General features: G+C 36.9%; 1 protein-coding gene across 3 annotated transcripts in view; it reads right to left on the reverse strand.

The window, feature by feature from the left end:
- stat1.S (signal transducer and activator of transcription 1 S homeolog) overlaps window positions 1-22153 on the reverse strand; it is a 42254-nt gene that overhangs the window by 15052 nt on the left and 5049 nt on the right. For 2 of the 3 annotated variants that reach the window (XM_018239040.2, XM_018239039.2), the window contains exons 4-14: window positions 20950-21048; window positions 19035-19121; window positions 16489-16567; window positions 13484-13575; window positions 12903-13054; window positions 10195-10353; window positions 9880-9972; window positions 7322-7381; window positions 5252-5281; window positions 4900-4993; window positions 3289-3330 (exon numbers count right to left, since the gene is read on the reverse strand). In XM_018239040.2, coding sequence (XP_018094529.1) covers window positions 3289-3330; window positions 4900-4993; window positions 5252-5281; window positions 7322-7381; window positions 9880-9972; window positions 10195-10353; window positions 12903-13054; window positions 13484-13575; window positions 16489-16567; window positions 19035-19121; window positions 20950-21048 — 987 coding nt within the window. The remainder of the gene's footprint in view (window positions 1-3288; window positions 3331-4899; window positions 4994-5251; window positions 5282-7321; window positions 7382-9879; window positions 9973-10194; window positions 10354-12902; window positions 13055-13483; window positions 13576-16488; window positions 16568-19034; window positions 19122-20949; window positions 21049-22153) is intronic. The other variant, XM_018239041.2, reaches the window with a different exon arrangement.

Raw genomic sequence — 22153 nt, forward strand, 5'->3', positions numbered from 1 at the left:
TTTTGCCGCCCCTGGTAACCAGGGGGGCGCTGCCGCCTGAGGCGAGTGTCTCAACTCGCCTCATTGGTGGAGCGCCCCTGGTGAGTACAGCCCCCTTCACAAAGAGTGCTGTGTGTAAGAGCCCTAATAAAGCCTCCTTGCAAGTACTTCTTCCCGAACCAGGACAGTCTTTTCTTCCTTTCCTACTTTAAATGATCTATTCCTTTTCCCAGTCTACTTCCCTAGGTGGGTCTTTAGGGAATAATTCTTATGGAGTGAAGCCCAAAACTGCACCACATAATCAAGATAGGGCCTTATCGAGGACCTACTAAGAGGCAAGATTATGTTTTCATCACTTTTATTTTATGCATGACAGTATTTTATTTGCTTTAGTTGCCACTGTGTGACACTGCCTAGCGTTACATCCACAAAAATCCCAAATCCAACTTAATTGAGGATGTCCCCAACACACTACTTTATAATGTTTAACTTGCATTTATGCTATTCTCCCAAATCTTGAACCTCATTTGCCAGTTTGCTGTCTAGTTCTCCAACTAAGTCTAATCACTCTGCCAAATAGCAGCATACTTTATGGAATTTATAGTTTTGCACAATGTAGTATCAGGAAAACATAAAGACACCACTTACAATGCCCATCCTCAGGGACATTAATAAACAAGCAAGGGCCAAGGACAGGCCCTTGCAGTATTCTACTAACAACACTCCTTAATTCCTTATTAGCAATCTGTTGTGTGGTACATCATCAAATGCTTTAGCAAAGTCTAAGTAGATCACATCCACTGCCGCCCCGCAGTCTAGTTTTTGTTCACCTCCTCATAGAAGCAAATATATGTGTTTGGCAAGATCTTTTACCCTTAAAACCATTCTGGCACAAAGCCATAATATTGAGATTTGCAATGACGTATCTCATGCCTTATTACCCTTCCAAAATCGTACCTACCAGTGAAGGTCTATAGTTTTCAAGGTCTATATCAGACTCTGCCCTTCCTTCCAAATGATTCTTAAAGAACCACCTGTTTAGTGACTCATATTCACTATATGTTGATTGACATTAACATCAGTCTTTTCATATTCCTTATTTGTCAAATGTACCCTAACCCTTTAGATTGTAAGCCCTCTGATCCTATTTTTACTCTGTAACCCTTGTTTAAATATTGTATACGACCCCTATTCATTGTAAATGAATGTAAAAGCGATGTACAACTTGCTGGCACTATGTAAATAAATGATGATCAAGTAAATAGGAACTTGGACAGTGGGGGTGTGGTCTACTTAGATTTTGGCAAAGCTTCTGCCAAATAAGCATTTTTAAGCTAAGGTCTGTTGGTCTTAATGCTGTTTGGATAGAAAAGTAGCTTAAATATTGTGTGCAGAGAGCGCATTCTCTACTAAGTTTTTGACCAGCTCCATGTTGTAGCTCCCACCCTTCCCAGCTATAGTCAGGTGATCCCACTGGTGTCTAATAAAAGGGCAGCCAAGTATGGAGGTTTACTTTGAAAGCAGCTAGTAAGTTGCAGGTAAAACCTAGTCCCTTTGTAAAATGTATAATGAAGCAATAGAATTCTAAATGAATCAGATGAAAATTAAGCGTAGGACTGGCCAGATATGGGATGACTTTGACGTAGTTGGCCATCTTAAATATATTGCAATATATGGACAAACAATCCCTGTTTTGTTTAAAGGGTAAGGCATTTTTTAGTAGCAGTATGCACAAAATGTCGCTGTCTTTAATATATTGATAATGGGTTGAGTGCAGAGGACTCTTGTGTTTGACACTAAGTTTTTGAAGTGTAGCGATACAGGGTTCCATCTACTTTTATTCCATTTGTTTATTAATTTATTGTTTATTACTTGATTTATGTTTACGTATGAAGGTGTTATTTATATATATATATATATATATATATATATATATATATATATATATATATATATATATATATATATATATATATATATATATATATATATATATATATATATACAATATCAAAACAGGGGGGTTGTGGGAGCACTCTAAAGGCTTTAAAGTATATATATATATATAAGTATAATAAATGCTATTGCATATGTACCCAAAACAGGGGTTATTTTGTTACAAAGTTATGATCATAAAATTGATAAGCCACCATACCACGTCAAGGTAACCCCCGAATGGCGGTCCCTAACTTGTTTTATATTTTATGTGCATTTTAGCATTACCTGTAATCAATGTCCGTTGAACGCTGTTTTTTCACTGAGGGCTTATCAATTTTATGATCATAACTTTGTAACAAAATAACCCCTGTTTTGGGTACATATGCAATAGCATTTATTATACTTATATATATATATATATATATACTTTAAAGCCTTTAGAGTGCTCCCACAACCCCCCTGTTTTGATATTGTATATTTAGCCAGGAGCTGTGGCATAGCTTCAGTGGTTGTAGCACCCCATACCCCCCCCCCCTTTAAACTAGTGGTGATCCTATGCTTTTAAAATTGGGCGTTTGTTTTGGGAATATCTCTCCTTTAAAAGCCTGATTGCTGGCTGGGGAGGATTTAGCCCTTAGTGAAAAAACAGTGTTCAATGGACATTGATTACAGGTAATGCTAAAATGCACATAAAATATAAAACAAGTTAGGGACCGCCATTCGGGGTTTACCTTGACGTGGTATGGTGGCTTATCAATTTTATGATCATAACTTTGTAACAAAATAACCCCTGTTTTGGGTACATATGCAATAGCATTTATTATACTTATATATATACTTTAAAGCCTTTAGAGTGCTCCCACAACCCCCCTGTTTTGATATTGTGTATATATATATATATATATATATATATATATATATATATATATATATATATATAATATTGTGTGTTTATGTTTATATATCTGAACTCGAAGGCAATTGTCTTCATTTGACATAATTAATTACAGGTATGGGACCTGTTATCCAGAATGCTTGGGGGGTTTTCCAGATAATGGATCTTTCTGTAATTTGGATCTTCATACCTTAAGTCTACTAGAAAATCGTGTAAACATTAAATAAAGCCAATAGCCTGGTTTTGCTTCCAATAAGGATTAATTATATCTTAGTTTGGATCAAGTACAGGCTACTGTTTTATTAGTACAGAGAAAAAGGAAATTATTTTTAAAAATTTGGATTATTTGATTATAACGGAGTCGATGGGAGACAACCCTTCTGTAATTTAGAGCTTTCTGGATAATGGGTTTTCGGATACCTTTGTTATGTTCCATGTATGCTTCTATTTGCCAACTGAGATTTTACAAATTTTACCTCATTAGTTCTGTTTCCTGTATTCTTCTGCTCTTTTAGTTGCTGAAACGGAAAAGTAAAATATTTTCTGTTACATTACAGCAATGTCTTCTGAAATAATGGTTCAGAGTTATGAAATGCTGCATTTCTTCCTGTGTCCCGTTATGTTATTGTTTGAAATTGCATTGTAATAATAACAATATATTCTGGGGCATAATATGTAATATTAATATATAGATAATGTTGATGCAACTTTGAGCATGATACTAAATAAGTATGTATGATAGGAAAACAAATGCTTTCACTTTATTTAAAAATATCTAAATATAAATATAAGTTAGTCTGCAGGCACACATTTCATTGCATTCTCTTAATTCCTTGAAATAACATTACAACACTGTTTTCTAGAAGCCTGTATGAAAATATTTAAATGGCTGAAACAGTGTTCTAATGTTGTTTGTAAGAATAGAATATGACATAATATAAGACATGATTTGATCAATTATAATATGATAAATCACAGGCTCACATCTATTCAGGAGATGTGTGTACCTTGCCGGATGTACTGTATTGGGCACTGCCTTTATGTACTGGGAGGCATCTTTATGTTAAGTTTCTAAAAATCCTTCTTTCTAGATAAATGGATGTCTCCATGTACTTGATGAATATCATAGCATAGTAAAATATATTATATTTAAAGGAACAGTTCAGTGTAAAAATAAAACTGGGTAGTGCATAATTAAAATAAGTTTCTAATATAGTTCGATATCCACTCACTCCAGCCTTTATAGATAACATTTTCAGCTAACTAACTGTATTAGAAAGTTTTTTATTTTGCAAAGTCTATCAATGTGCCCAGATCTTAAAGGGATACTGTCATTGTAAAAAAAAAAATTCAAAATTAATCAGTTAATAGTGCTGCTCCAACAAAATGCTGCACTGAAATTCATTTCTCAAAAGAGCAATTCATGTGACTTGTGCTCTGATAAACTTCAATCACTCTTTACTGCTGTACTGCAAGTTAGAGTGATATCACCCCCTCCCTTTTTCCCTCAACAAAAGAACAATGGGAAGGTAACCAGATAGCCGCTCCCTAACACAAGATAACAGCTGCCTGGTAGATCTAAGAACAACACTCAATAGTAAAAACCCATGTCCCACTGAGACACATTCAGTTACATTGAGAAGGAAAAACAGCAGCCTGCCAGAAAGCATTTCTCTCCTAAAGTGCAGGCACAAGTCACATGACTTGGGGCAGCTGGGAAATTGACAAAATGTCTAGCCCCGTGTCAGATTTCAAAATTGAATATAAAAAAATCTGTTTGCTCTTTTGAGAAATGGATTTCAGTGCAGAAGCTGGAGTAGCACTATTAACTGATGCGTTTTGGAAAAAAAATGTTTTCTAATGCCAGGATCCCTTTAATATTGCGCTGAGCTATTTTATATGTTGGTGCCCGGAATACAACATCTTTTATAATCCTGCAATCAACATTTTAGGCAATGATAACATTAAATTGTATGTCCCTGTATTCATAATGCAGCTATGCTGGAGAATTTTACTCTCACTATGTTGTCACTATCAGTTACACCTAAAAACTGCTTGAAAGCTGTAGGTAGCAAAGAAGTGGTTACCAGATGTCTGAATTCCGCTGCTAAACTTCCATTTGTAGATTCCTCCATGTTCATTACTTTGGTGTGTGTTCCTAATATGTTAAATTTACGAAACCTGTAAAATATAGCAGAAGGCAAACGACTCTATAAAAGTTTATGCATTGAATAATGTTACTAACTTCAGCAGTTTCGTTTTTGTATCACAATTCATCAAAAATGTATATTCTATAATAGTCTCTGATAAACAATACTTACTAAGAGAGACAACACTTGCTTGACAGCGAATAAATTGACATATTTTTAAAAATACAAATATATTTTGCATGCATGGAATTAAAATACAGAGAAAAAACAGAAGAGAGAAGCTGCTTACCCTTTTACTGTGTTCTTTTCATTTACATCTCTGAAATGCAGGGTTGGTTTTGGGGGAGGAAAAAAAAAGGTACAGAGATTAAGAGACAACAATGATCAATCTGAAAACTTTATAGAACAAAAGTATGGTCTTTATGACAAGCAATTTCAACTTGTACCTTTGTACTGACTGATTTCTATAGTTTCAATAAAGCTGGGGTTGCCTCACTTCTGATACTATCAGACAAGTAAGTGCAACTATAAGTAGTAAACGGTGCATAAAACTCATGTTTTAAAAATAATAATGTGACGGCACCACACCAAATATTTACAATAGTTTACATGTGAAGCAGAGTAGGAGGGTAAGTTTCACTGCCCACCCCAGTCTTAGGGTGCATACCAACAACCAAACAATGAATGTAGCGAGATACCCAAAAAATCAATACAAAAAATTACGTTTTGTAAAGGAGAACTAGAGCTTAACTAAAGAAGCAGGCTAGAAATTTTGTACATTTTGTTTTGGGTTTCTGTACTACCCCAAGGCAACGACAGCAGTAAAGATCTGTGTCTCCAAAGATGCCCCAGTAGCTCCCCATCTTCTTTTCTGCTGATTCACTGCACATGCTCTGTGCTGCTGTCACTTACTGAGCTTAGGGACCCACTCGCAATAGAATATAAATGTCACAATATATGGCTGGTTAGTAATTAATACAGATAATTACTACATGGCAGCACAGAAACCAGTGCAAATAGCATCAGAATTTAGCTCTGTATCAGCTTATTTTACAGGGGAACCTCATTTTCTGCTTGATAATTTGTGACGCCCCCTTAACTTAACTTCTGAACAGCTGCTCAGAGCCCACTGAGCATGTGAGAGTCACAGACATTTTCCAAGATGGTGACCCCCTGTGACAAGTTTGAAGTCATTTTTAGGGTTTAGTTCTCCTTTAAAGTTACAGGCACTAAGTAGTGTAATACTGTGTTGTAGTACATATTCCCTGGGGGTCTAGTGGGCGACGAGGTCCCCTGCCGCGTCTCAGGCGGGGAGGCCCACCGCGTACTTCCTTTCCTCTCCATTGCTGGCTTCCTCTATGGTGCGAAATTCAAATGCTTTTTAAGGGGAATTCCCTTTACAGCACATTGCCCGTTGTTAGGTTCAATTAGATTGTTTCCTGGTACTATTAATTTTTTATTCCTATTGATCCTCTGGTTATTGACCCTTGCTTTGCCTGACTATTCTAAACTATGTATCCTGACCCTTGCCTGGCTGGTTATCCTGTACTCTCCTAGCTGACCTTTGCCTGTCTGACTATTCTACGCTCTCCAATTCTGATTCTGGCCTGTCTGACTATTGTACACTCTCTAACCTGTCTGACTAATTCTACTCTGCTAGTGCTGGCCCGGCCTGCCTGTTCCACGCTTTGTTGTCTGGCCTGCCTGAGTTTATGTTGTAAGTGCACTGACAGACATGCCATTGGCCTGTATGAACGCGTAGCAGATTTCATCACAGAAGTACAATAGTGTGCCTTTTGTGAGTAGATTGGCTACATCTCTGCCTGTGTTTATCCACAGCACGGAATTAGCCTTAAACAGCACCTGGCTTTATCTGTAATACAATTTCATAACAGTGTTTTGTTTATATAAAGGAAAGACATGCAGCATAAAGCAGTCTGAATCCAGAACGTATTTACTTGCCTTGTGCCATAAACATTGTTACATAACGCTGCCTTAATACCAAAAATCTTACTTTCACATAAGCATTATGGGCAGAGACATGCAAATCACTCCTTTGGCTAACTATGCATCCAGAACCACTAGTTTTATAGCACAGATACAGCCTAATAGGAAAGCTTATGAAAAGAGTGTACAAAACATACAGAAAAATGAATTAGTTCCTGATAAAACTGATTAACAGTTTGTGTTTATGTTATAGTTACTTTGGCCTGTATACTGCACTGTGGCAGGGACAACTGTAAATGAGTGCTACATAAAGAACAATAATAATTATTTATTCTTTAATTACATTACAGAAACAACTGAGGACCTTTTTCTATTTAAATTGCTGCCCCACCAATTCTAATTAAATACTTACTTATCAAACAAGGCTTTAACTTTTAACTGGTAATTCAGTTCTTGTAGTTTCACCAAAAGTCTGAAATTAAAAAAAAAAGCATGCAAAACAGTTTAAGCCGCATCCCTTGTAAGCAAAGGATTACAGAAAAAACTGTCCTGCTGTAGCCAAACAATATAATCTGCTATAGAAGGATTGGTCCCTCAGCAATAATGAAACAAGTATCTATGAGTGACCCCTATCTGTCTCTATCAGTATCTGCCCTAGTTAGAGGGAGGCATTTCTTCAAATGGGAAGTAGCAGGAAAGACAATATGACATTATTTTTTAAAATCAATAGTAAATGATCTTGTGGGTAATCGGATTGCCATTTCAGGAACATGAAGGATTCCTCCAAACTTTCAATTGAAGCTGGACTGCTGGGCAGAAGGGTTTCTGCAGTCTTCTGGAACAAAGTGCTTGAAGTTGAGATTAATTAACTCTTACTGTAAGGACTAGCTTATGATACACTGACAGGAGCCAATGTGCCAAGTAATTTTTTTGGTTTAAAAGAATTGTTTAGTATAAAAATAAAAACTGGGTAGATAGGCTGTGCAAAATAAAAAATGTTTCTAATATAGTTAGTTAGCCAAAAATGTAATCTATACAGGCTGGAGTGACTGGATGTCTAACATAACTGAACAGAACACTACTTCCTGCTTTGCAGCTCTCTTGGTTTCCACTGATTGGTTACCAGTCAGTAACCAATCAGTGACTTGAGGGGAGCCATATGGGTTATAACTATTTGCTTTTAAATCTGAGCTGCATGTTGAGGATCAATTGCAAACTTACTCAATGGTTATGTCCCATGTGTACCCCCCTTAAAGTCGCTGACTAACTCAGAGTTAGAGAGCTGAAAAGCAGGAAGTTCTGTTCTTTTATGGTACACATGTAGTCACTCCAGCCTTTATACATTACATTTTTGGCTAACTAACTATATTAGATAATTTTTTTATTTTGCACAGCCTATCTATTTACCTAGTTTTTTATTTCTACACTGAACAATTCCTTTAATAAAGAAAAGTATACACAGACCTCTGCGGGGGATTGAAAATGGGTCCGACAGCAAAAACTAGTCCTTGAAACAGGCCGAGGTTCAAGGGCGGGCGGCAGTCAAACATAAACCAGGACACAGGTTAAAAGTCAGGACAGGTAGAAACTAGAAACCATGCAGAGTAAGTTAACAGGTTGTGGTCAAAAATGTCAGATCAGATACTAGAGGGAATAGGGACAGGATAAGAACAGTGTTACTGGATCAGGAACACGGTCATAACTCAGGAACAAAATCAACACAGCACAAGGCTGGAGATAAGGCAGATTGGCCAATGATACAGCAATTGGGACACTGGGAAGCAGGCTTTAATAGGCCTTTAACAAGCAGTTGCCAACAGCTGGATCCTGACCAATGGCCACAGAGGCAGCATCACAGAAAGCCTTTTGCTAGAATCAGGCTGCTGCTACATTGCCTCCTGTGGCTTAAGCACAATGAGTAGTGGCAGGAATACAACAGGTCCCTGGTTTGAAAGCAGGGAGTTCCTGACACTTACTTTGTTAATACAAACTATTTTGGCTTCGGCTGAACCCCCAAAACCTTTGTGAAAGATTCAGCCGAATACCGAACCGAATTCTAATCTGCATATGCATATTAGGGGTGGGAAGTGGGAAACATTGTTTACTTCCTTGTTTTGTGACAAAAAGTCACGCAATTTCCGTCCCCGCCCCTAATTTGCATCGAATCCTGCTGAAAAAGGCTGAATACTGTCCGAATCCTGGATTCGGTGCATCCCTAATATAGACTGCCAATAATTAAAATAAAAGTCTCTTTATTGGGCTTATTACTTATATTGCACATATATGTATATAAGGATTTTTTAGTGGGCCTTTAACCCTTTTTCAAGCAACCTTTTCACTGAACTGGTAGTTTTATCGCTACCTTAAAGGGGACCTGTCACCCAAATAAATTATTAAAAATCCTATTTTATCACATTAGTCAAGCAAAATGAACTTACATTACACTATATAAATTATTTGAATCTTGTTTCCTTCAGTCTGGGAATTCAAAATGGTAGCAAACAGGCAGGAGCCATTTTGTGGACACTGTTATTAAGACAAGCCTTGCATCATCTCAGAATCTTGTTTGTGCATCAGAATGGGGGACCCGATGTCCATACCCCATGCACTGGCTACACAATTAAATGGTAAAGAGAACAGGGGAATGTGGGGAGAGCAGTGACATCTAGGAAGTGCTGAATGGAAAGTGAAAGTAATTGTCTGCCTAAGGCATAGAAGAGGAGCAGACAATATTTGATTGACAGCTGAGATTTTTAAATGAGTTTACAACAGCTATGAATGCTTTAATAAAAAATAGAAATTGGATTTCATGTTTAATTTGAAAAGGACTTTTATTATACAGATTTTTGTGTCTGGGTGACAGGTCCACTTTAAAGGTGTTACAATTCTATAGATTACTTTTCTTGTACTCGCCTTGTGTCAAATTTAATTACAGCATGGTTAGCCAGTCAGAGAATTGTTCTACATTACCTTAACTTTACAGTAAACTGGACTGCAGTCTTTAAAACCAGAGGCCTCTGAGGATGCGTAGGCATGCAAGGCTGTCGTTCAACCACAAATGAGCTGCATTATAAAGAAGGAGAATAAAATAGCCAATAGTGTATAGAAAAAAATATAATCTATCAACACATCTAAAGGTTTGTCATGACCTTCTACATTTAGCTTATCTGTGAGCCGTTTACAGTCACTTGCAAAATGTGTAAGTTGCTAATACACTTTGACACAGTCTCACTACACAGTGCAAGTCTCAATTAGTCCGATTGTCTGTACAGAAAATGAATGTACCTTTGTAAGAGCTGCTTAAATAGACTCTGTGTCCGTTCTTGGAGGGCTTGCTTGTTACGTGTAATGGGGTCACCGTCATACGTGAGCTTTTGTTCAAGTTCCTCTAACTTCTTTAGCTGTTGGCGCACTTGCAGTAAACTTTTAGCAATCGTGGTAAACCTGCAAAGGCATCAAAAGATAAAATGAACAGAACGCACCCAATACAATTTCATAGAAAGTAAAGTCACCCTAAATAAGTTCATCTAAACTAAGAAAAAAGACAGCATTTCAGAATCCATTATGCCAATAGTTGTTTTGACAGTTGGGAACACTCCCCATTTCCTTAAAGTAATGTTTATATGAAACAAAACAATGCATTAGTTGACATCTAGTTACAGAAGTATCCAAGCCAGCAATCTTTCACCCTAAGGGCTATGATACATAATACATGATGCCTTTTTTACGCATTTTTGAGCGAGATCACAAGTTAATTGTTGCCATTCTTAGTATGCTCTATGGCAAGGTATTTCTGATATTTCATAGTAGAGGAAAAATTACGCTGTTATTGCCCTAAAATCCAAATTTGGCTTTGAAGCTGCATCCACTCTAAACCTGGCCACATATTCCCAGATTTGCGGAGAAAAAAATGCATAATTAGCACAGATGATGTAATACAACCAAATTAGAAGGCAGTGCACCAACCACAATGAACACAAAGCATAAAAATGGCAAGTAAAGAACACAAGGAGGAACAATGGGCATTCACAGTATTGGTATATAAACCTCATTTGAGTATCGTTTGCAAATCATATCAGCACAATTCCCCAACCCTACAAACAGTATATAACATATACTGTGCATAACATAATCTTGAGGGGCAACCTAACCGCATCTTGTTTAAAGCATCCTAACAGCATCGTTATTTGGTACATCACAAGCCATATTATAAAGCTCTTATTCATGTAAAATTGTAAAATTGGTCTTAGTTGACTGGAAAGCACAGAGTCTTATGTTCATAATCCATCTTTGCTCTGCATAGTTTCCTGCAATATCTTAATCAGAATCCTATAACCCATGAATTGCTTGTATATCTTGTGTCCAAGCAGTATATATAAACATAGGCAATTGCGATATTAATATCTGTGGCAACAATCATATAGACGCCCTATAGCATCAAAGTCTATAAAATCTTCTTCTCATCCTAGAACTTACCCACTTTTCATCTGATTCTCTTTTACAATGATCAAAGGAATAAGGAGTACTGGCACTTGGCTAAGAGAATTAGACCCCGGCAGGCCTAGTGAACAATGTTCTTTATGCTTTAATGCTCTTAAACGTGCATTAATGATGCAGTGACGCCACAAACAAGTGGTTTCAGAAATGATTTCATTGGCTAGAGGTCTGTCATCTATTACTAATATATGTAAGGTAGTAGGCAAGGGTAGAAGGGATACACAATGATGGTTGGCAAAGGTAACCACTCTTAAATCTAGGAAGGCATGCACTGAAAAGGTCTTGGAAGACCTGGAACTGTAATTTCATGGTGAGAGGGTTCAATAACGCCACAGTGATATTCTCCTCTCATCTAGGCTTTCAGTGAACAGTTTGTGAAATGAACCTTGCAACTGCAGTACAGGCAATGACATGTGCCCTCCCAAATCTGCATCGGTTCTTTTGAAGGACATAAACACAGCTGCATAACACAAGGTTGGAGCAAGGGCATTTGAAAAGATGGGGTCAAGATATCTCCTGCCACAATGTTTATCTGCCTGTCACTCTCCAACCAAGTATCCAGTTTCAAGGAGAGAGTGAGTAAACCCTCCATCTGATCAGTAAGTTCTCTAGACACCAAATCATCCATCAGTTTGTTTTACAACCCCCTGCCAATAGGCTGTCACATAGGTCTAATTATTCCAGGCTGTTTTATAAATCTATACTCACTTGCATTGTAATTCCCCTACCTTATTTGCATTAAATGAGAAAGCTCCAATCACAAGGCCAAGATTATCAAAGACAATGTGGAGACTGTAGGAAGCCTTTAGCATTGTTAATAAAGAGAGAATTATTTTCACAAAGTGGGAACACCCATTCTAAGGGTTTGTCGCCATACTACACAAAACTTTATCAAGGTCAAAATGAGTTTCCTCAGTAGGGTCCATGGGCATTATAGTACTGTCATGGCCACTCGGTTAAATGCACAATAGTTAGGACCAAGCAGGAAGTTTGGCAGTGGACAACAGGCCAAAAGTTCAATCATGCAGAACACAAAAGGTTATACAGCTCTTGGTCGGTGCAAGCACCATTTAGACTAGACAGGAATAGGCAGAGTCTATAACCCAAACAATGAGCAAAGAAAACAATTTAGGGAGCACATAGCAATTTTTCCAACAAAGACCTGTTATCAAGCATTGAAACCACATGTTGCCTTTAATGACAACTCATATCACACGGTGCTGGCACTGAGTTATGATGTAATGACATAGTAAGAAAGAGGTAAACCTTTCTCATCAAATTGAAGCTGGCCCTTTAAAGAAAGTGAAAGAAACAATAAAGCATACCCTCTTCCTAACAGAATAGATATAGTGGAGCCTAGATTAACTTGAGCTCCTCTGAGGACCGCAGAAGCTGCAAGAAAGACTTCAATCTTATCAGGAGGGTGTCATAAAAATCAGTAGTTTGTAATTTAGTTTATATGTGTATTTTGAAAAGAAGTTTAAAAAAAAGATTACCAGCTCTGCAGCTGATCAAGGCAAGCATTAGGCGGGCCTCCGATGCATGCTATCTGTTGTCTGTGCTTCCACTCAACCAGCTCTTTGTTAATTAGATCACTTTGTGTGTGATCAGTTACAGTCATTAACTCTGCTATGTTCTGAATAATTGCCTAGAGAAAAAAAGATACAGCTTATTCATACATACATATCAGAGAAGGGCAACGCTAACAGTTAATCAATTTTGTATTTGTGCACTTCTGACACTGATACCTGGACTTGGCAATTAGGGTTAAACCATTTCTAACCTTTATTGGAAGTCAGTAGTGAGTGAAGCCTATATCAAAAGGGGCTGGAGTCGTGGGTAGGAGTAACGTGTTTTTATAATAGTTTTAGGATGGATGGAGTCAATGCATGAACCTCCATAGCTTCTGAATTCTGTCCCTTGACGTACTGAGTGGCATCAGAAATTCAAAATGATCTGTAGTTTTATGTGTTTGAAGTCAGGCATGTGCAATGTGTTCTGTACTAATTGAACTTTTCTATAAACTGTAGGCTATAAAGCCTATTTGGGGAAAGTCCACTGTAATGTATAGACAAACCTTTCTTTTCAGAAGAACGCCAATATGCATATTGTTTAACAACATTTTTTCTTTCTTTAGTTCATTTTGTGCAAGGCCGTTGTGTTCATGTTCTATTGTTAGAAAGAGAATAAAATAACGTTAATAATTCAAAATGATTACCAGCTGTACATAACATGAGACATCAACTAGTGGGAGTTCCCTGCTAACACATACATTTTTTTAAAATAGGGGTTTTAGTCACAAGTGTATGATCAAAAAATGCTACAGCACTAGGTAAACACCATATGGTGGCTCTAATATTTCATTTTTATTTTTTCTTTATTCATTTTTTTATAAGCTAGCATCTAGTTGAATGGTTGTTTTACTGAAGAAAAGAGTCTGGTCCCAAAGGCTGACAGTAGCCTTTTATATTTTCCATGAAATAAATACTATTAAATTAAGGATGCGCCGAATCCAGGATTCGGTTTGGGATTTGGCCTTTTTCAGCAGGATTCGGCCGAATCCTTCTGCCCAGCCGAACGAATCCAAATCCTCATTTGCATATGCAAATTAGAGGCAGCAAGGGAAATCGCAAAAGAAGGAAGTAAAAAATGTTTTCCCCTTCCCACCCCTAATTTGCATATGCAAATTTGGATTTGGTTCTGTATTCGGCCGAATATTTCGCAAAGGATTCGGGGGTTTGGCCGAATCCAAAAAAGTGGATTCTGTGCATCCCTATATTAAATACAATACAATCAATGAGTAACTTTGCTGGAAATCAGGATATTAATAATGGACTGGCCTTTGAGATCCCTACATATCCCAGAATATTTCTCCCTTCGATTGTTAAACTTGGAGCGCAGGATGGTGCCCTTTTTGCTTAATAACCACACCATGGTAACCAGCAAACAGGAATGATAGATTCCTAGCAGTGCAGCACCACTGCAGCTACTTTCCAATTTTTCCTTTCACCTGTCCGGTGTAATATAGCTGTGAGAAACCATATGCATACACAGTACAGTAAAAATAAAAAAAATATTGCACATCCACTTGATTTTGGACATTTGATATATTAACATGTTTGTGGTTTTATCCTCGATCACCTTGCAATGATTATTTGGGTATTATAATCTAGAATTTTAATCAAAAGCATGACTGGACTGCTATCTGTACAACAGAATTGAAGATAAAAAGAAAATCACAAATACACCTCTGCCTACAAAAAGTGCTACGGTCAGCTGACTAGTCAGCTACTAAACAATAAAAATATCTGAATACAGTTAGATGCTGCAGTGCACTTCTAAAGGATGCTTTGATCCAGTAACTTCCACCAAATGTTCCCAATACTTCCTTAAGGCATATCTCATAAAGGTGAATCAATGCAAAATGATCTGGGGATATGTAAAATCATTAATAAAGCGCAAATCGTATCGCTCACTCCAGAATGCTCAGGACCTCAGGTTTTCTGGATAACGGATCTTTCTGTAATTTGGATCTTTATACCTTAAATCTACTAGAAAATCATATAAACATTAAATAAACCCAATAGGCTGGTTTTGCTTCCATTAAGGATTAATTACAGTATACTGTATTTTAGTTCGGATTAGGTACAATTAGGGATGCACCGAATCCAGGATTCAGTTTAGGATTCAGCATATGTAAATTAGGGGTGGGTAGGGAAATCACATGACTTTTCGTCACAAAAGAAGAATTTTTTCCACTTCTTTCTTTCCTGCCTCTAATTTGCACATGCAAATTCGGATTTGGTTCGGTATTCAGCCGAATCTTTCATCAAGGATTTGGGGATTCGGCCGAATCCCAAATAGTGGATTCGGTGCATCCCTAGGTACAAGGTACTGTTTTATTATTACAGAGAAATTTTGGATTATTTGGATAAAATGGAGTCTACAGGAGACAGTCTACTGGAGACAGCTTGCTCGTAATTCAAAGCTTTCTGGATAACAGGTTTCCAGATGACTGATCCCATAACTGTAATTTATGTGGTTGTAAAATCAGCTTGACAATCAGATCCCATTTAAACTATATCATTGTTTTCCACTCCAGTTTTAGTACATGTTGATTGTCTACTACATAGTCCACTACCAGCCAGGGAGTAAAATATTGATGGATGCCAATATGTAGCATAATCTCAAATAGAGCAGTCCAAAAGAAAACACCACGTGTTTCAGTATGATTTGTCCCTTTATAAAAAAAAAAGAAAAAAAAGAATTGCTGATGGCAGCTTTATGCCAATCACTGCCATCCAAAGTTATAAAAAAAAATTACAACAAATATAATAAATACTCTCTTTCTACAAAATTCTACACAAAATATTTTAAAGGGATTTTTATGATTTTTATGGTTTACTTTTTATTTATAAAATACTCTGTTTACATTGCAAATAATTCACTCTACCATTTAAAATGTTATTCTTGAACCAGCAAATGGATTTTTATTTAGCTGTAATATTGGCGTGGAGCTTTGAGAAGGAGCCAGCACTTTAGGATGGAACTGTTTTGAGACAGCTATTGTTTCTCCCCTTCCCATTGTATTATACCACAACCTAGGTTGTGGTCCTATTCTCATGTCTACCACTAGGTGGGGCTAGGCACCTTACGCAATGAAAACAAAACCTTCAGCAGAGGTGTCAGGTAGCTGCTATCTGGTTAGCTACCTATTGTTCTGTTGATAGGCTGCTAATGGGCTGCTAGGGAAGGAGGGGAGGGAAATTGCAGTGCAGAGTGACTGAAGTTTATCAGAACACAAGTCACATGACCTGAGGGAACCTGGGAAACTGACAATATGTCTAGCCGCAATCCAAATTTCAAAATTAAATATAAAAAAATCTGTTCTTTTAAAAACAGATTCAGTGCTGAATTCTGTTGGAGCAGCACTATTAACTAGTGAGAAGCGGAATTTTTTCGCCAAGTTTTGCCGTGAAAATGACGCCCATAGACTCCAATGGGTCAACACTACTATTAACTGACTCATTTTGAAAAGAAAACATGTTTTTCCACGACACTTCCCCTGTAAAAGAGTCTTACCTCTGCTTTGCACCGTTTTATTTTTGAAGTCATATTCATCTTGTAGGTCTTCTAAAACCTTGACATCTTGCTCTACTTCCTAATACAAAATATGAAGCATATATGAAACCAATAGCGAGCGCTGTTATTTCTACACCAGTAACCAAATTGAATTTAACTAAAATCAAGAGTATTTAAAAAGGTCCTCCAATTGATGAAGAGCCTTTAAAGACCAGGAGGATATCCACCTTGTTAGATTATTATAAGAGTCCACGACTCAGCGACTAGAGAGGGAGAAAAAAAATACTTCTTTCAACTGAAAATACTTTTACAAAAAAAAAAAATTAAAACCACTGAAAATGTTAACTCAATGTATACTGTACATTTTCTTTCATTACATCCAAAAAAAAAACATTTTTGATGGAGAACCCTTTTCATATTGAATGACACTACATTGTTCTCCTTTTGACAGTATCAAAGTATCCGTTCATTATATTTTTAAAAAAACCTTGGAGTATGCAAAAACCACATCCATATTTTAGGAAATCCAGACTTACATTTGGCTCACTTGTTTGCAAGCATATCCACCTGAAAATACTTGATTTGAAAGCTTGGTTTGAAACTATAAGTGGTTTTGTTGTCAGTCATTACTTAATGTTTGCTACTGTATCTAGTAACATAGTATTAGCCAAAAAAAAAAGGTCAGATGTCATCTAATTGAAAACTGCCAAAATCAAACTCCATTCATAGGGAGAAAAAAAAAGAAAATCATATTTCCAATCAGCTAAAAGCTTGCCATACAAGTGCTGATGGACACTGAAGTAACCAAGTTGTCTGCCAGCAGGAGGTCCTGCACGATTGATATCTTATCTGCACATACTACCAGGTGAGGAACACACTCAAGCATTGATGGGGACCTCATCCTGATTTGACCCATTGAATTAATGGTAAAATCAGTTAAAGAGTTATGTTTTTGGCCAGTGTCGGACTGGGTCCCACCACAGCACCCCCTGGTCCCCCAGCGCAAATCTTCTCTGTGCCACCTCCCCAAAACAAGAGGGTCTTACCATAAATGGCAAGCTTTAAACCAGTGTCTGCAATGTGATGTGCATAATTGACTTTTCATAAATGTAAGGTTTAAAAACCTCAGATTTCATGGATGTCAAGAGGCCCATTTACTTAGCTCGAGTGAAGGAATAGAATTAAAAAAACTTCGAATTTCTAATGTTTTTTTTGGCTACTTCGACCATCGAATGGGCTACTTCGACCTTCGACTTCGAATCGAACTATTCGAATTAAAAATCGTTCGACTATTCGACCATTCGATAGTCGAAGTACTGTCTCTTTAAAAAAAAACTTCGACCCCCTAGTTCGCCACCTAAAACCTACTGAAGTCAATGTTAGCCTATGGGGAAGGTCCCCATAGGCTTTGCAATCTTTTTTGGGTTGAATAAAAATCGTTCGATCGATGGATTAAAATCCTTCGATGCGGTAAATCCTTCGACTTCGATATTCAAAGTTGAAGGATTTCAATTCGGCAGTCGAATATCGAGGGTTAATTAATAAATCTTTAGCAAATATTTTATTGTATCTTATATATTTTTATCAAAGCATGGTAATTAAGCTTGTATTGATCAAACAAATATTAATATGCAAATTCTAGAGCATATTCTGTTTCAACATTGACTTTAAGGTCCCATTTTGAACCAGGCCCCCCCCATCAATGACAAGCCTTTGTTCAGAGCCCCTGCAGCTCATAACATGAGCACAAAAATAAAATTATTCTTGTATCACTCATTCCTTTAAAATGAAAAGATTAACATGCCAAAACCTCAAAACTCATCCTATTTTACATTCAAACGTGGCAAACATTGTAGTTGATAGAATAAGAACTGCATAGAATGGCCATTTATGAAACAAAAACGAAAATATGAGTTCTATCAAAAATCAACAAAAATATAAGAGCATTTATTAGGACATGACGGACAAGAGCCTAGTGTGTTTCATGCCTGTTGGGGCACTTACTCATAGAATAGCCATTTACTCTGTCCATCCTTCCAGCTGAGCTACACATCCACTATTGTCATCTGTACATTATTTGGGGCCTACAGCAAAATTAAAACATGACCCCATCAAAATTCTCTGCATGTAGCCTGGCATTAAATATTTTCATCCATGCCTTCTTTGGAAGCCTGTTTAGTCATAATGACCCTGACATGCCAGTATGATCACTACAAAACGTAGCCACAGACATGACTGTACAATCACCTTAAAATTAAACATATGAGCAATATAGCAATGTTGTCTACCTCACAATCAGATTTTTTTTTTATATCAAAGAATTAAATCTGTTTACAATATTTAGCTTTATCTTCATATTTTTTAGCATCTCTAGATGAAGGTCTCTGTGCGAGACAAAAATGTTGAGTAAAAAACTTTTCTTTTAGTGCAAGTATATTTTTTCTGAACAAAAATGAAGGTTGTTCATTGTTCAGGATGTTTTAACAAGATGTCAGTGGACCTAACCTTGTTTTTGGTTTTAAGAATGAAAATGATTAATTACTTACATTAGCTCTATTGCGGACATCTGTTACTTTCTTATCCAGCTCCTTCTGCTTGTCAAGCATTACGGTTTGTGTGCTGCCAACTTGATTCTGCAATGTGTTTAAATGATACAGTTTTAGTATTACTTCAAAAAAGGCCAAGAAACCTTATAATAATAATCTATATAGCACTTACAGCTATATGTAGCTAGCATTAACATGTATCTATAAACTGCCCACATATTTCGCAGTGTTGTACAACAAATGGGTGTATGCATTAAACATCTAAAAACAACCAGTACAAAAGGTAAGTAAGTTGACAAGACGCTGGCACATATATATGAAGCTACGCTGTCAAAGCTTCCATTTGAATAAGGAAATGACCTATGGTAAAATTGTTAAAGGGGAACTATCATGAAAATGAAAATTTAATATAAGCTTCCTCATACTGAAGTAAGAAACCTTCTATATACAATCAATTAAAAATTCTGCATTGTTTCTGAAATAATCAAGTTTATATTCACTATTACTCTCTCAGCATCCGTTTCTCTTCATTCTCTCTTCATGCAGCAGTTGGGTGTCAGATGGATGATCCAATATATCGGGGTTCCCTTTCCTAGCAGATGTATTAGAGCTCACGCAAATAACTGATTCTAGTACAAACAAAATCTATAAAAATAACTGCCCTTTGCACAAATTCTGCATGTAGAGAGACAGGATTTCTGGTGATTTTAATAAAGTAATAATAAATATTCTAGGCAAAAGGAGCCCCCCGATAAGATATATTGGATCATTTATCTGACACTCACCTCCTGAATGAAGACAGAATGAGGAGAAACAGAGGCTGAGAGAGGAATAGTGAAGATAAACTTGATTATTTCAGAAATGGTACAGAATTTTTTAATTGATTGTATTAGAAAGTTTCTTATTTCAGTATGCTGAAGCTCATATTAAATTGTCCTTTCCCCTTTAATTAAATTAATTACTCTGTTGATGCTTGGATATATGTGCAATTCTGGCACTGTGGTGATAATGAGCACAAAGGGTCAATACAAATTTGTGCAGAAGCTGATAATATATTTAATGAATAACTTATTTAAACATCACCAACTAGTCAGTCTACAAGACATGTACTCAAAGGGGTTGTTCACCTTTAAACAACTGTTCACCAGAAATAACTTTTTCCAATTACTTACTATTTTCTATGTGTCACCGTTTTTCTAATATTGAAGTGTAAAGTGTAACCTTTCACCTTTTAAAGCAGATTTGGGAGCGGGTGGGTCGCGACCCTGTAAACTGTTCTAAATTGATACATTTAGTTGATACATTTCTTATCTTTGTCCCTGCTGAGCAGAATCTATGGGTTTCATTACAGGCAGCTGTTAGAATTGACAATAGTTGCTAATACTCCAGAGATGGTGCTGAGAAATGTATCAACTAAATGTGGCAAAATTGTAACACTGCCAGACTGAAACACCAGACACAGGAACATTTAACTTTAAACTTAAATGTTGCAAAAACAATAAAAAATAAATAATAGAAAGTAATTGAAAAAAGTCTTTATTATACAAGAACTTTTATAGGATCATGAAGGAACAGTTTCTCATGTTTGGATTGAAAAAAATATTTAAATTTATGTTGGATTTTTCCCATCAATGTGAATTTATGCAACCGAGAACATGGACATAAGGATTATGATTAACATTTATATCAAAGTGTGAGATCAGAGATCACCACAGAAAAACTCTCCCACTTTCTGTTAATTTCTATGGGATTTTTAGAAGTGTATTTATCAAATGGCAAACGCTCACCCATTGATAAATACAGTTCTAAAAATCCCATAGGAATCAATAGAAAATGGGAGAGTTTTTCTATGATGATCTCTAATCTCACATTTTGATATACAATGGGCTGAATGTTACTGATTTAATAAATTTACCTTGTTAGACGCACGGGCATTCGCTAAAATTTTACTTTCTTCTCTTAAACAGTTGTAGATGATCATTGCCATTTGCACTGGGTCTTCTTGAAAAAGATCCTTTAAAAATTGGAAAGTAAAACATTACCATCAACCAAATATACAAGTGAGCATGCCATGTGTACTACATAGGTTTTAATTCTGAAAAAAAAGTAAAACCTTGAATCAGATCCGGAGAGATCATTTCTTTAAATCTAGAAAACAGTAAAGAATACTTTTATGTGGTTTATATGTCGATGGGTTGGACGCTTAAAGGGGATCTAACATAAAAAATTCAAAACTGAATTTATAGGTTCCCTTCTCAAAAATAACTAGCTTTCTAACATACTTGCATTTGAAAATTAGCAGTGTTCCTTCATTAAAGGTGGACAGTTGTATGGTGCCTGGGGGAGGGGGGCTGAACAGGTAGTGCAAAAACAAGTAAAGCTTGCCATGGACGCAAAGATCGTACGAATTTTCAGACCGTGTGTGGAGAGTCCGGACATTTTTCGTATGGCTGAGATCGGTCGTTTGGTTGATCGGAAAGGTTTGATTCTGTCCTGACCGTCCCGCCGGAGCCCATTGCGCTCACATCGTAATTTGATCGTTCGGCCATAAGGCTGAACGTTCATATTACCCCCGATATAGCCGTGCCTGTTAGTGGCATGGCTATATCGGGTCAGTGAACTTGGGTCAGTGGAGGATGGGGTCACTGACTCCAGTTATTCTTGCAGTGATCTGCAGCAGTACAGAAGACATGATGTAAATTAGGTTTGGGGTTTCTTTATCAGCCAAACAGTTAAGATCTGTGTCTCCAAAGATGCCACAGTAGCTCCCCACCTTCTTTTCTGTTGATTCACTGCACATGCTCTGTGTTACCTGCGTTATTCAGATTATTAGTACACGGTAGCTCAGACACAAGTGCAATTAACATTAGGATTGAATCATCAGTCCTGTAACATTGTTTTAAATAACAGTCCTCGTTTTCTGCTTGATCCTTTGCTTCTCAACAGCTGCCCACAGCACACGAAGCATTTTAATGAAGTTGACATTTATAGCAAAATCCACGATGTGGAACTCCTGTGAAAATTGTGTAGACCTGGATCATTACTACTATAGAAATGCTAAAGAAAAGGGGGCAGATTTGCTAAAGGGCGAAGTGACTAACGCTGGCGAAAATGTGACC

This window comes from Xenopus laevis, chromosome 9_10S (assembly GCF_017654675.1).
Source record: "Xenopus laevis strain J_2021 chromosome 9_10S, Xenopus_laevis_v10.1, whole genome shotgun sequence".
Lineage (NCBI taxonomy): Eukaryota > Metazoa > Chordata > Amphibia > Anura > Pipidae > Xenopus > Xenopus laevis.